At 42.1% G+C, this 16,844-nt stretch overlaps 1 protein-coding gene across 1 annotated transcript; it reads left to right on the top strand.

Moving 5' to 3' along the window:
* Positions 1-13,233: 13,233 nt before the first annotated feature.
* LOC142166447 (uncharacterized) lies at positions 13,234-14,280 on the top strand. The gene is made up of 2 exons (XM_075225788.1): positions 13,234-14,093; positions 14,181-14,280. Exons 1-2 carry the CDS (start codon positions 13,234-13,236, stop codon positions 14,278-14,280), a joined length of 960 nt encoding a protein of 319 aa, XP_075081889.1.
* The last annotated feature ends 2,564 nt before the right edge of the window (positions 14,281-16,844 follow it).

Genomic DNA, 16,844 nt, shown 5'->3' with positions numbered 1-16,844 from the left:
GAGTCCGATCTCAGCCCGACCGGCTAAGCCGTCTCACCCTGAGATATACACTCACAATACAACTATGTGCGCGACACGACATCCGATCTCAGCCCGACCGGCTAAGCCGTCTCACCACAATGCCTTGTGGATTGATATCACATCACATCTTGCTAACAATAATCTCATCCCATTTAAGGGGAAACAGTTCAACACATCAATCTCATCCCATAAAGATGAAATAATTTTCATCACAATATCACGAGGATTTACCCCTCAATCACTCCTACACCGGCACGTGTAGTTTCGAGATTAGGTTATTTCGATCTACCCTTCCTTGGTGGCTAATCGATACTCCCAAAGTATTTATTAATAAAAGTATTTACCACTCATTCATATTCTTTTATATGTCATTCATTTTATTGGCACCATTGGCCATAACACAATATCATCCTTGGCATGTTGGCCGTACTTCATAATTCATGCTCACTATTTCAGTTTCAAACATTATAATGGATAATCGACAACAAGGCCTTTCAAATTTAGACTTTAAACACATATTTGAGAAATTTAGGGTCTTAGGCACATGTGACTTTTTACACAATTGACATGATAACTTTCATTAAAAATCACATTTTTAAATCATAACGTAATAACACACAGCCCATGCTTAATCACCTTCTCAAGTAGTAATTCAACATAACAAGAACATTGGGAATACAATTGAACGCATATATCTTTCGACACAAGGCTTATTCAAAATAATTAATTTATAATGAGCAATACGGGACTTACAAGGATATTGTGGGGTTCAATTCTAAGAGAAGAGTTTAGCCAACATACCTTGCCTCGAGCCTTTTAAATTACTACAATGTTCCGAAAATGTTAGCCACTTCAATCTATTTAGAGATATAGCAAAATTGAACACAAATTAGAAAGGAGTTCATAGTTCCAGCTCACTTGAGCATTTGATCAAACACTAGGTGAGCATTAAGGTTTCAAGGTCCTCCTATGGTGGATTCTTTCACCCCACTACCCAAAGTTCACGCAAAAGAGCTCAACAATCTTCCCACTACACTTGATGGTACATGTATGTAAAATAAACAACTCCCACACCCAAGAATTGCTTGGCTTATTACCTATTTTCAATTAATATCATGAAATTGAGGGCTATGGAACAAAACCTTACCTCTAGGATGAAGACCTAGTGAATTCTTCTTGCACATTCTTCAAATTTGAGCAAGAATTGATGGATGATGAGGTTAGGAACTTCCCCTCTCACTCTATGTCACGCCCTCTCTCTAGAAATATATGTATTTCCCTTTTAAAATGATCCCCAAGGCTGTTTTATAAGAATGGAGTCGGGTTCAAAAATTAGAAAAAAATGAAGCTTCGTCACAGATCTGCGGTCGCATATGCGACCGCTTAATGCTTCTGCGGTCCGCAAAATGGGCCACACAATGGACCTCCGGAACTGGGCAAATCTGCCCCACTTTGCGACCAGTCTACGATCCGCAGACCTGTTCTGTGGTCGCATATTACACCAGAGAACTTCCCTCTGGAAATTTTCATGCTGGGTCTTGCTATCGGTTATGCGGCCCGCAAAACAATTATACGGCCGCATAATGGACTGCATGATGGTCCGAAATATTTGCCCAATTTTCTGCTTCAGTCTGCGGTCGATATGCGGTTCGCAGACCAGTTCTGCGACCATAGAATGGACCGCATAAATGCCCTATATTTAAAAAAATTTGCTTCAACTCCCCAACACATTGTTCAACCCAAAAAGTCTACCGCGGCATTACGAAGCCCCGAGTTTTAGGTGAAATATTTACGAGGCCTTATAGTGAATCACGACCTTTATAACTCAATACCAATTTTAACAACAAGATATTCCAAGAATAACAACTTCAAGTAAGGAACTCAATGGTTAAATAATGAATAAGGAATAGAGGAAATAATAACTTCAACTAAATACGTAAAGACAATTAACAAGTAAGAGATAAGACAAGTAGAGCATGTGAAGATAGCCTAATGATGTTGAATATAACATGTTATGGAAACTCAATTAAAGGCGTGAAAGGAATCTACATAGCTAACACCGGTCAATTACCATATTTAGCCCGTGTACACACTCGTCACCTTGCATACACGGCTTCCACGTACTACAATTAACACAAAACAACCCCAATCCTAAGGGGTGATTCCCCCACACAAAGTTAGGCAAGTCACTTACCTCAAAATACGCTACTCAATCCACTAGTAAGTCCTTCCCTCGATTATCCAACTCCGAATGGCTTGAATATAGCCAAAACAACTTCATACCATAAATATAAACTATAGGAAACTATTCTGAACAATAAAGTTACGGTCTTTAAAGAGAAATAAAAAGTCAACTCAAAAAGTCAAACCCGGGCTCGCATCTCGGAACCTGACCAAAATTTCAAAATTCAAACACCCATTCGATAACGAGTCCAACCATACAAGAATTACTCAAATACGACTTCAAATCGCCTTCCAAATCCCCAAAAATTAGTCGAAGAAGTTTTCGCAATTTTTCCCAAATTTCCAACTCCAATCACTAATTAAATGATGCAAAATAACAATGGATTCATGTAATATAGCCAAAACCGAGTTAGAATCTCTTACACCAATGATTTTCTTGAAAATCCCTCTAAAAATCGTCACAAACCAAGCTCTCTAGGTCCAAAAATGAAGAATGAAATCAAACCCACGAAGACCCCTATTTCTGCCCAACGATTTCGCATCTGCTGGCATAGGGTCGCACCTGCGAAAAATCCATCGCTTATGCGGTTCCCACTAATCTCAGGATATTCCGCTTTTGTGGACCAAGTCGCGCACGTGCGCGTCCGCTCCTATAGAACATGCGCGCATGTGCGCTCTCACGCCTGCGGAAGGGGCTCCGCTTCTGCGCTTTTTCGCTCGCACCAGCGAGTCCGCTTCTGTAGAACACTTACTGCATCTGCGGTCCCAACTGGGCAGGCCACATTTCGCTTCTGCGGCTTGAAGGCCGCTTCTGTGGTGCTGCACCTGCGTCCCAAAATATGTAGGTGCGATCGCACCAGACACAACAGAGGTTCAGCAATGCATCAAGTCAAAAATTATTCCGGATTCAATCCGAATCATATCCGGGGACCCTCGAGACCCCGTGCCAATATACCAACAAGTTCCAAAACATATAACGGACATACTCGAGGCCAAAAATACATCAAACAACATTGATTCTACGAATCACAATCCAATTCAAGCCTATTGAAAGTATGAACATCTGACTTTCAAAACTAATGTCGAATCATACCAAAACAACTCCGATTGACCTCACATTTTGCACACAAGTCATAAATGACATGACAAACCTATTCCAAAATCGAAATCCGACCTCGATATCAATAAAGTCAACTCCCGATCAAACTTCTCAACCTTATAAACCTTCAACTTTCTAACTTTCGCAAATTCAAGCTGAAATGACCTACGAACCTCCAAATCAACATCCAGACTCGCTCCAAAGTCCAAAATCACCATATGGAGCTATTGGAACCGTCAAAACTCCATTCTGGAGTCATCTATACAAATGTCAAACTACATTCAACTCTTTAAACTTAAGCCTCCACCTTAGGGAATATGTGTCCCATTTCACTCTGAAACTCACCCGAAACCAAAACCAAACACCCCCGACAAATCACATAACCATAATAAGACATAGAGGAGGCAATAAATGGGGGTTCGAGGCTAAAATACTCAAAATGACCGACCGGGTCGTTATATCCTCCCCCTCTTAAAACAAACGTTCGTCCTCGAACGAGTATAGATATATACCTGAAGTGGTGAAAATATGAGGATAACGGCTACGCATATCATGCTCGGTCTCCCAAGTCACCTCCTCGACTGGTTGACCCCTCCACTGAATCTTCACTAGACCAATGCTCTTCGACCTCAACTTTCGGACCTGCCTGTCCAAAATGGCCACCTGCTCCTCAACATAAGACAAATCCTTGTCCAACTGGACTGAGCTGAAATCCAACACATGAGATTGATCACCGTGGTACTTGCGGAGCATAGAAACATGGAGTACTGGATTAAATACAACTAGACTAGGTGGCAATGCAAGCTTGTATGACACCTCTCCAATCCTCTCAAGAATCTCAAAAGGCCCGATATACCTAGGGCTCAACTTTCCCTTCTTCCTGAACCTCATAACACCCTTCATGGGCGCAACGCGGAGCAAGAACCGCTCTCCAACCATGAATACAACATCACAAACCTTTCGATCTATATAACTCTTCTATCTAGATTGGGTTGTACGAAGCTGATCTTGAGTCAATTTAACCTTTTCCAAAATATCCTAAACCAAGTCAGCATCTAATAGCCTAGCCTCACCCGTCTCAAACCAACCCACCGGAGACCGACACCGCCTCCCATACAAGGCCTCATACAGATCCATCTAAATGCTCGATTGGTAGATATTATTGTAGGCACTCCGCAAGCGGCAAGAGCTTATTCCGAGAATCCAGAACTCCATCACACATGCCCAAAGCATATCCACCAATATCTGAATAGTGCACTCGGACTATCCGTCTGTCTGAGGGTGGAATGTTGTACTCAACTCAACCCATGTGCCCAACTCATGCTGTACGACCTTCCAGAATCGCGATGTAAACTGCATACCCCGGTCAGAGATGATGGTTACCGACATGCCATGAAGTTGGACAATATCGCGAATACAGACCTAAGCCAGCTGCTCTGAAGAATAAGTAGTCACCACTGGAATGAAATGAGTCGACTTGGTCAACCTATCCACAATCACCCATATTGCATCAAACTTCTTCTGAGTCCGTGGAAGTCCAATAACTCGCTCCCATTTCCACTCGAGAATCTCAAGCCTCTAAAGCAACCCACCTGGCCGCTGATGTTCATACTTCACCTGCAATTTAGGCACCGAGCTACATACTCCACTATGTCTTTATTCATCCTCCTCTACCAATAGTGCTACCTCAAGTCCTGGTACATCTTAGCGGCACCCGGATGAATGGAGTACCGCGAACTATGGGCCTTCTGAAGAATGAACTCATGCAAACCATCTACATTAGACACACATAGCAAGCCCTGCATCCATAAAATACCGTCATCCCCAATAGTAACCTCCTTGGCATCGCCGTGCTGAACCGTGTCCTTGAGGACAAACAAATGGGGGACCTCATACTGATACTCTCTGATACGATCATATAGATAAGACCGAGAAACCACGCAGGACAAAACATGACTCGGCTCCGAAACATCCAATCTAACAAATTGGTTGGCCAAGGCCTGAACATCCAATGCTAATGGCCTCTCCGCTGCCTGTAGATATGCTAAACTACCCAAGCTCTCTGCCTTACGACTCAAGGCATCGGCCACCACATTGGCCTTCCTAGGATGATACAGAATGGTGATATCATAGCCCTTAAGCTACTCTAACAATCTCCTATGCCGCAAGTGAATATCCTTCTGTTTGAACAGATGTTGTAGACTCCGATGGTAGGTATAGACCTCACAAGGGACACCGTACAAATAGTACCGCCAAATCTTCAAGGCATGAACAATAGATGCTAACTCGAGGTCGTGGACAAAATAATTCTTCTCATGTACCTTCTGCTATCTAGAAGCATAGGCAATCACCCTACCATCTTGAATCAACACCGCTCCCGAGGCCAACACGTGACGCATTATAGTACACAGTGTAAGACCTTGACCCCGTAGGCAACACCAACACTAGGGTTGTAGTCAAAGCAGTCTTAAGCTTTTGAAAGCTCTCCCCACACTCCTCGGTCCATTTGAACGGAGCACCCTTCTGGGTCAATCTGGTCATAGGTGCAGCAATAGATGAAAAACCCTCTACGAAACGATGGCAATACCCTGCCAAACGCAGAAAGCTCCGGATCTCAGCAGCTGAAGACGGTCTGTGCCTACTCTGCACTGCTTCAATCTACCTTTATCCCCTCACTCGACACTACATGACCCAAAAATACCATTGAATCAAGCCAGAATTCACACTTTGAAAATTTTGCATACAACATCTTTTCTCTCAAGGTCTGAAGCACAATCCTCAGGTGTTGCTCGTGATCCTCCCGGCTCCGGGAGTACACCAAGATGTCGTCAATAAACACAATACGGATGAGTCAATATAGGAGTGGAATACACTGTTCATCAAGTGCATGAATGCTGCTGGGACATTGGTCAGCCCAAATGACATCACAAGGAACTCGCAATGACAATACCGAGTCCTGAAGACAGTCTTCAAAATATCCGAATCCCGAATCTTCAGCTGATGATAGCCTGACCACAAATCAATCTTTGAGAACACTCTGGTATGGCTTATCAAATAGGTCATCAATGTGTGGCAATAGATATTTGTTCCCCATCGTAACCTTGGTCGATAATCAATACACATGTATATAGAACCATTCATCTTCTTCACAAACAAGACCGGAGCACCCTAAGATGACACACTAGGCCGAATGAAGCCCTTATCAAGCAACTCTTGAAACTACTCCTTTAACTCCTTCAACTCTGTTGGGGCTATACGATATGGTGGAATAGAAATGGGCCGAGTGTCTGGCAACAAATCAATACCAAATCGATATCCCTATCGGGCGGCATGCCCGAAAGATCTGCCGGAAATACATCTGGATAGTCTCGACGGTAGGAGTATCAACACTGACATCCCTCACAAAGGCTAGATATGCATCAAACCCCTTCCCAACCATTCATTGTGCCTTAAGGAAATACACCACCCTACTAGCAACATAATCCAAATTACCCCTCCACTCCAACCGCGGCAAACCTGGCATAGCCAATGTCATCGTCTTGGTGTGACAATCAAGAATAGAATGATAGGGCGATAACCAGTCCATGCCTAAAATAACATCAAAATCTTCCTTACTAAGCAATAATAGATCAACTCTGGCCTCAAAACCACCAAGAACAACTAAACACGATCGATACACACGGTCAACAACGATGGAATCTCCCACTAGTGTGGACACAAAGACAAGAGAACTCAAAGAATCACGCGATATACCCAAATACGGAGCAAAGTAAGATGATACATAGGAATAAGTGGAGCATGGATCAAATACAACTGATGCATCTCTATGACAAACTGGAACAATACCTGTGATGATTGAGTCTAATGCAACCACCTTTATCCTAGTCGAAAGAGCGTAACATCTATCCTGGCCTTCCCCTCTATGGCAACCCCTACCCATCCGACCATCACCTCTAGTTGGCTGTGTATGTGGAGTGGCAACCGGTGCGGTAACCGCACTCAAAACAAGCTCTCGGAGGACGTGGCTGCTGAAACTGGCTCGGGCTTGGTCGAATGGATTGACTGCTGAAAGCACCCCGTGCAGGAGGTGCACTAGACAGTGGCGATGCATAATGGGCAGCCTGAGACTTGGGAGTAGTCAGAATACCACTGGAAGCTGGAAGTGCTAAATGAACGAGATGGCTCACATAGCCTCTACCAAGACAGGCTGCAACTGAGGCACGAGCAACACTATATGTGCCAGAATTTTGAGGTCTCTTGGCCTCCCTGCCCTCTCTCTCCCGGCCCCACATACCCTCCAATTTTCGAGCGATCTCCACCACCTGCTAGTACGGGGTATCAGTATCCAACTCTAGAGCCATGCTGGATCTAATACCATGGTTGAGCCCCTCGATAAATCGACAGACTCGCTCTCTGACTGTAGAGACTAAGGCCGGTGCATATCTGGACAACTCGTTGAACTTGACAGGACACAGTCATAGCACCCTGGCACAACTACTCAAACTCCATATGACATGCATTCCGAAGGCTCTAGGGAACAAACTCTCTCATGAACATCTATGAAAATTGAGCCCATGTGAGTGAAGCTACCTCGGTCGGGCTACCCAACTTGTACGCTCGCCACCACTGATAAGCCGCTCCCTTAAGCTGGAACATAGTGAAATCAACCCCACTGGACTCCACAATACCCATAGCACGGAGGATACGGTGGTACTCCTCAAGAAAACTATGTGCATACTCTGATGCTAAGCCGTTGAAAGTAGGGGTGGTACTTCTGGTTCCTCTCGAGCCTGAGTTGCTCCCCCTCAGATACTGCTGCTCTAACCTCAGGCTAAACTGGGATAACTGGCTGCACTGGTATGTCCTCTAGGACCTGGTCAACCTGGACCCGCTGCTCTAGTGTACGAGCTGCCAGAGTCTGTGCTCCTTCCCCAACCTGAGATGTGGCCGGTGCAAGTGAGATTAACCCTACCTGAGCTAGAGTACCAAACATGCTCAAGTATTGGGCAAAAGTCTCCTAAAGTGCGGGGGTAGTAACAGACGCCTCGGGTGCCTGCCCTCTAACTAGAGCTACTGGTGGCTCCTACGTAGCAGCTCGAGCAGGTGCTCTAGCTGCACCATGTGCCCGTCCTCGGCCTCTGCCCCAGCCCTCATCTCTCGTGGCCTTAGCAGGGGGCGTAAGTGTTTGATCATCTAATCCAGCTGTGTGTGTCCGAAGCTGAGCTCGTCTTACTGGTGCCTGGACTGGTAGAAGGTACCTCAATCTGCACAAAACGATGTGCAGAAGCATAGCATGAGTACATCACAATGGTACCCAGTAAGTACCAAGACTAACCTCGATAGATTAGTGATGAGGTCATGTCAAGGCCCTAATGGAATAAATAAGAAACTGAACAGGTATACAACAGTGTAATAATGATAACAATGGAAATTAAACAATAACTAAGTATACCAAGATTAGCTACACTGAACTAAGGCAAATAATGCATCGCAGAAGTAAACAAGGAATGACATGCCAAGGAAACAAAGCAAGCAAACACAAGTGAAGTAACAGAAAAGTATCTATAAGAATTACTACCGAGGTACTGCCTCATAGTCTCATATCACAAAACAATTCACAATCTTTCCTTATATCACCGCGAGAGCGTTGTATTTAGTTTTAAAAATTATTTTTCCCGAAATAGCTTCTCACATTTTAGCCCACCTTATCATACCGCGTGGCTTTAAGTCGTTCTCCTACTAGCAACACACATGCTAGTCACCCTTATCTCACCTCATGCTTTTCAACCTCAAACCTTATACCACCACACACGTATCAATATCACAACGTATCACAAATCGCACCTCAAGTGCCCAATATTACAACTTGCCAAAGAAGTCAACAATAATGGTGTTTCCACAATAAATGGCCATGGTTCAACCACAATATGCACAAGAACATTATGAAAAAACCCTAGCCGCCGAAAAATTCTCTCTACATAAGCGACAAACAAGAATAGTAACTAAATAGACCAAAAATGGTAGCGTCTCCTTCGTCCGATGGTGAAAAGCCACCGGACCACACCCAACAAACGCGTAACAACACTGCGCACAAACCCCAGGTAGGAGCCCCTATCGTTTCTTCCCCATCTGCTGAAGAAATCAACAATGGCAGAAATGGATGCTCACCAAAAATCACCAGAAGATAGAAGAGATACACTACAATATCACTGGGTCAAAATGACTGATTGAAAGCCATGGAGATTACTCAACACATCATTTACAATCAATCCATAATGTTTCAGACCACATCATAACAGGAAACTTCGATTCAGAACAGGGGAACAATGACGACAAATAACGACTGGTCTCGAACGGAGCTACAGATGACCAAGTTAGTCAAAACCAATGCCAATCCGCTACAATTGACTTGGATATTGATCCCAACCCCTCAAATAACAACCACAATGAGCAATTCATTATAAAATGGTAGAACCCAGTATACGGAGAATCGCATATGCCATCTGTTCGACCAAATGCCAAGGTTAGTTTTGATGTCAATTTTAATGAACAGATGAATGGTTGTGCTTCACAAATTTATGTTGAGCTTAGTCTTCATGACAATTAAATAGAACAAACACAAAAAAAGGTTGACAAAAAATCTGCACCTACAGCAGCAACCACATTGCCAGGTTGCCCCTGCTAATACTAATGTGCAAGCTGTGATTGAATTGGATGGAAAAGATTCAATGCCAGTTGGCGGAAGTCATCGGAATGTTCAATTTCAATTGCATGTTGAGAACCTTGCTGCGCGACCAAATGTTTCCCTGATGCTGTGATGTTAAATGACTGTAATGTTCCTGCCCATTCAATTGGACAAGGATCACTTGAGCAGTCTCCTGATAACAAAGAAAAAGTTGTCAAACCAACTCCTACTGATTAGCTGCATCCAACCCCTTCTTCAACAACATTAATTCATTCAGGTAATGTCTCTGCAGCTCATCTGACCAACAAAAACCAACGGCAAATAGAGCTACTCAAGCAGACCCTCAACTATCTCAGATAACACCTCCATCAACCTTTCCTAAAATATCTACTAACTTTGACAAACTTCCATCTACTCATAACCAAATGTTAGCTACAAGCCAGCACCAGAACACAAGAAAACCTAGCTCAAAGCCAAAAGAAACTACCCTTCAAGACAAACCACAAAATCAAGCAATCTCTACAACACATGCATACACAAACACAAAGAACTCAACCAACTTAACTCAACTAAAAAACCCTAACACCTATAAACTGCCAGTAGCTTTTAACCAAAATACCCACCCTCACCACATTATAACAGATTCCCATCCCAAGCTTATAGCTACGATTGCCCAACAAAATAAAACTAGTAACTACCCTGCTCCTCCCCCACCTACTATCACTCAATATCTAGCTACAAAGTTAAGAGCTAGGCAAGTTTCAGAGATAACACCAATAGAGTTCACACCTCCCAGAATCACTACCAAACAGGGCCAACCAGTTGTTATTTTCACCAGGATAGATTATATGGTCACAATGGCTAACAGATGCCAATACACAATTGTGGGCAAATTCTTTAACATAATGCCTAGAATGGAGCAAATAAGGAGAAGCTTCATAACACAAACAGAACTCAGAGGAGGAGTTAAAATAGCTCATTTCAATGCAAGAACAATCTACATTGAGTTAGACAATGAGTATGATCATACTACTGTTTGGAAAAAATCATTCATGTTCATCCAAGGTCAAAGAATGGAATTACAAGCTTGGATACCCAATTTCAATCCAAAAGAGGATAGTCCTATTATCCATGTTTGGATATTCATTCCAGAACATCCATGGAATTACTACTATAGGGAAGTACTGTCAGTACGTTTATCACCTATTGGTAAGGTACTCCATCTAGACTTAGCTTCAATGCAAAAAATAAGGGGAAGCTTTGCAAAAGTCAAGATGCATGTGGATTTGACTAAGGACATGCCTCATCATATTTGGCTGGGATTTGATGAAGATCAGGATGTGAATGGGGATGGCCAGTGGCTGGAAGTAGTATATGAAGATCTACCAGATTACTGCTTACACTGCAGACACTTGGGTCATGAAGAGTAAAACTGCACTATCAGAAAAAGGGAAGAACAAGAGAAGAAGAAAGAACCAACAATAGCAGCAATAGCTCACACTTCTAACAATCACCTTACAAACAAGCTAGAGGGAGCAACTGCAACACCACATGAGCAAATGGTACAGGGACATCAAAATGATTAGACTTCCAACCAAAAAATTGAGTAACAATGCAAAATTGAGGAGCAACAAGGAAGAATAAATCACAAAGTAACTGCGCAATAACCAAAAAAGGATAACCATTCCAACAATCAATGGAAATCTCAAAAAAAGAATAACTTCAAGGGAATCAACCGGAAAAACAAGCAACAGAAACAAAAACAGCCACAACAACAAGCTCTTGAGACACAGTTATCCAGACCCTCCCAGCCCTCAGATGTAATGAACAAATCACAATGTGCTCTACCAAAGCCACCGGAGACTGTACCAGAGGCCATTCATAATACTGCTGATAGTGCTAATGTTTGTAATGGAGGACAGATTAGTGCAAAGGAACCACCTAATGAGACATGGAACTTTACTGGAATAGCAGCTCCTCGGACATTTCATGAGTATGCTCAGGTAGGTGGTAACACCAGCATGGTAAACCTACCATCCACTGCTGCAAATCAGGCAAGCACACAGAAAAATGGGGATGGTGGAATTGTCAATAATATGACTTCTGAATATGATAGTGAGGACAGGGACAAGCTCAAATAAAAACAGCAAAAGCATCAAATTTTGGAATATCCAGATAACCAATATCTAAAAACTGCTGAAAAATCAAATTCCAATCCTAAAGCTGTAGAGCTGACCAAAAACTCTATCTCTACTGATACTGGGCAAAATATTTCAGGGACAAAATAAAATACCATTGACTGGGTTCAAAGGAGCTTTTTAATGCATAAGAAAACACTTAATGTGACCCTCAACCACTCATGTCAGGAAATACCATCTCAGACATTTGTGGACTCACCTTATTCAAATGGAAAAACTACAGGCTCTATACAACTGGGGAAAGGTGAAGTAAGTTCAGAGGCACATACAAGACTAAGACTTAATGATCAAAGAGTTAATTCAATGCTAGCACAAGTTAATACAGAGGTATCCAGGAAGGCTTTCGATAGCAACAAAATGGGGGAACTAGTAGCCAACGTTGAAGGTGCAATGGTAATATTACCAGACAGGGAGTAGGTCGGTAATGCTGATGCAGAGACAGATCACCATTTACTTAGGTCATCCTCTCAAAATGTAGATGGGAAGGATCCAACAATTGTGTATGAGCAGGTAGGGTCAGCCATAATTCCTAGGGAGTCAGCAACAATTGATACACTGCCTATGGCAATTGCATCAGCCACTTGATCTCCAACGCAGATTCAAATCAATATACCACTACAATCTCCTGCTCAGATTATGCATGACATTATTGCACACAAGGAACTACCTTTGGAAATTCATAAAGCCTTGGGCACTAATGAACAACTAGAAGATGAAGGTGCTGACGAATCTACAGCTGGGAATTTCAAGTCTGTGGCAAGGGAAGGAGATTTGTCACCTAGGACTGCAGCTAAACATGGTAATAAAGGAAGGAAGCAAACTCATCACAAAGAACAACAACCTCCTACAAGAATACTGCCCAAGAGGGATTCCTCCACCACTAGATGATGATTAAGACACTCATATGGAACATAAGGTCTGTTAAAACTCAGCAGGCCTTTCATAGAGTTATCAACATGCAAAGGGAACATGGTTTTTTCATTATAGTGCTCATGGAGCCTTTGCAAAAGTAGAGGCTTATTCAGAACTATAGGAGGAGACTAGGTATGGAAGCAGCAACATCTAATATCAATGGCAAGATATGGCTATTTCTTGATGCTATGGTCCAGTGGGATGTTGTGATTGACACTGACCAGCAACTTACTATCATGGTTTATCATCAAGATATTGAGAATCACATCATGATGACCTTTGTATATGCAAAGTGTTCATCCCTGGAAAGACTAGAATTGTGGGATAATCTATACTACCTTGATAGAGACATGGAATTACCTTGGGTGGTTGGAGGGGACTTTAATATGATTCTTAATGAAGAAGAGAAGATTGGTGGACTTCCAGTTTACCCTCCAGAATATGAAGATTTTGTCTTTTGTGTAAACTCATGTGGGCTGTTTGACATGGGGTACAAAGGAAGTCCATTCATATGGTGGAATGGGAGACCAAACTCAGAATGCATTTTCAAAAGGTTGGACAGAAGTTTTGTTAATATGCCATTCCAGACTTTATTCCCTAGTACAGAAGTGGAGCACTACATCAGAACAGGTTTTGACCATGCACCACTACTGATGAGTAGTGGTAAGCAGTCCACTCAAATTGCCAAAACTTTCAAATTTCTGAATTTCTGGATAAAACATGCCTCTTTTATGGAGGTAGTTAGACATAATTGGTTGGCTGATTTCACAGGTGACCCTTTCTTAATGTTCAAACAGAAACTAAAAAGAGTTAAGATTGCTCTTTCAAAATGGAGCAAGCTCACTTATGGGGATATCTTTAAACAACTAGCTTTAAGAGAAGATGCGGTCAGAGTAAAGGAAATGATATTTGAAGAAGAACCAACCGTAGAGAATAGAATTGTACTTCAGAAAGCACAATTTGAGTTAAAGAGATATCTGAGCATAGAGGAGCAGTATTAGAAACAAAAAGTAGGAATTTCCTAGTTTGCAGAAGGAGACAAAAATACTAGATTTTTACACAACCATGTCTATGGTGAAAGGCAAAAGCTCCAACTGAAGAGAATCCAGAATCAAGATGGTGCTTGGATTAAGTCACAAGATCAGCTGGCTGATGCAGCAGTAGAATTTTACCAGAAATAATTTACACAAGAAGATTACTCTACATGCTCTGAGCTTCTAAACAATGTACCTCCAATGGTGTCTAGTGATCAGAACTTAGAGCTTTATAGAATTCCTACAATTGAGGAGGTAAAGGCAACAATATTTGCATTGAGTGGTGAGAGTGTTGGTGGTCCAGATAGTTTCACATGCATTTTCTTTCAAGAATGTTGCGATATAATAGGGGAAGATATACATGAGATGTTGAAACTGTTTTATGGAGGAAGTCATTTGCCTAAGTCTATAACGCACACAAACCTTGTCTTGCTGCCAAAAAACAAAAGCACAGGTACAAACATTTACTGATCTCAGACCTATAAGCTTAAGCAATTTTATAAATAAAGTGATATCTAGAGTTGTTCATGATAGGCTGCAAAAGATACTGCCTTCTTTGATCTCTTCCAACTAGTCAAGATTTGTCAAGGGAAGAAGTATATTTGAAAATATCTTAGTAACTCAGGAGATTGTTACTGACATAAGGTTAAGGGAAAAACCTGCCAATGTAGTTATCAAACTTGACATGGCAAAGGCATATGGTAGGGTCTCTTGGAAGTATTTAATGCATATTTTGAGGAAAATGGGATTTGCAGAATACTTCATCAACATGGTGTGGAATCTACTATCCAACAACTGGTATTTTGTTCTGATTAATGGTCAAGCTTCAGGTTTTTTTCACTCAACAAGAGGTGTCAAGCAAGGGGATCCTCTCTCCCCAGCCCTGTTCATACTCTCTGCAGAGGTACTGTCTAGGTCTTTAAATAAGCTACTTGAAGACCAGAGATTCAAGGGCTTTGGCATGCCCAAGTGGACTGATCCATTGAATCATTTAGCCTACGCAGACGACACTATAATCTTTGCTTCAGCCGATCCATACTCTTTAGAGAAGATTATAGAAGTCTTGTACAAGTACGAGCACACTTCTGGCCAAATGATCAACAATACAAAGAGTTCCTTTTATATGCACTCTACTGTGTATGCAAGATTGTTCAACTCTGTAGGTTCTATTACTCGATTCTCAAGGGGTGAGTTTCCATTCACTTATCTTGGCAGTCCAATATTCTACAAAAGAAGAAGGAAGGATTATTACAATGGCTTGATTAAAAATGTGAAGGCAGAGTTGCACTCTTGGAAAGGGAAGCTACTGTCCTATGGGGGAAAAGCTACATTAATCACTAGTGTACTACAAATCATGCCTACACACATCCTTTCTGTCCTTGATCCACCTAACAATGTACTTGAACTCCTTCATACAACCTTTGCTAGGCTCTTCTGGAGTAACAAGGATGAAGGTAGAAGTGGACTTTGGACAAAATGGCAAAATCTTTGCCTACCAAAGGAAGAAGGGGGAGTAGGTTTTAGATCTTTGCATGATGTATCTAGAGCTTTATTTGCCAAATTGTGGTGGAAGTTTAGGACATTGAAGTCCTTATGGTCTAATTTTATGTGGAACAAATACTGTAAAAAGGAGTTGCCAATAGTGGTCAAATTTAGAGGGGGATCTCATGTATGGAGGAAAATGTTAGAGGCCAGGGAAGAGGTGGAGCATGAAATATTATGGGAAATGAAAAGGGGATCAACTAACGTTTGGCATGAGAATTGGGCAGGACTAGGAGCTTTATACCATGTTGTTCCAAGAGACTACCCAATCAATGAAGATACATAGAAAGTAGCTGACTTGAGAGTGGATGATGCCTGGGATGAGAAACTCCTAGATTAGTCTTTTCCTATAGATATTTCTCAACATATCAGACAGGAAGTTCTATTTGACACTAGTGACGATGGCTGGGATTTTCCTAGATGGATGCCTACACCTTCAGAAAATTTTTCTGTTAGTAGTGCTTGGAAAATTCTGAGGCATAGAGCACCTACTAATCCTGATTACAGTAAGATGTGGACTCAAGGCTTACCATTTAAAATCTCCTTTTTCTATGGAGATTGTGGAAAGGGAAGATTCCCACAGATGACTTGTGGAGGAGAGGTGGGTATATGATAGTTTCCAAGTGCTGGTGCTGCTCACAATTACAAGAAGACTCAGGGTTGGTAGTAAATCTGATACAGGTTCATCAAGTAATAAGATCATGGTAGAATGCTCAATGTTGTCCTAAACTAAAGCCATTATTTCAAGCAGTTCCAGCAGTGATCACATGGGAACTTTGGAAGAGGAGAAATACAATAAAATATGGAGGTGCAATATCCTGTAATAGGGTACTTCATGAGGTGAACAAGACACTACATTACCTAGCAAGAGTGAGGTATCCATGGCTATTAGGCATCCCCCTTTTATGGCCAAAACTGATCAGATTCTTGGAGGGTTACAAGCCATATATTGTGACCAAGAAAGTGACATGGAAGCTTCCTTATGAAAGGTGGTTCAAGTACAACATAGATGGTGCATCAAGAGGTAATCCTGGACCAAGCTCATATGGCTTTTGTGTGCGAGATCATGTGGGTGATTTGGTTTTTACTAAAGCAAGTGAAATAGGAGAGGCAACCAATATAGTAGCAGAAGCAAAGGCTATTTGTGAGGGGTTAGAATACTGTGTTGA

Source organism: Nicotiana tabacum, chromosome 2 (genome assembly GCF_000715075.1).
Source record: "Nicotiana tabacum cultivar K326 chromosome 2, ASM71507v2, whole genome shotgun sequence".
In the NCBI taxonomy this organism is placed as follows: Eukaryota; Viridiplantae; Streptophyta; class Magnoliopsida; order Solanales; family Solanaceae; genus Nicotiana; species Nicotiana tabacum.
Note: the sequence above shows the minus strand (reverse complement) of the source record. Positions and strands in the feature narration are given on the sequence as shown.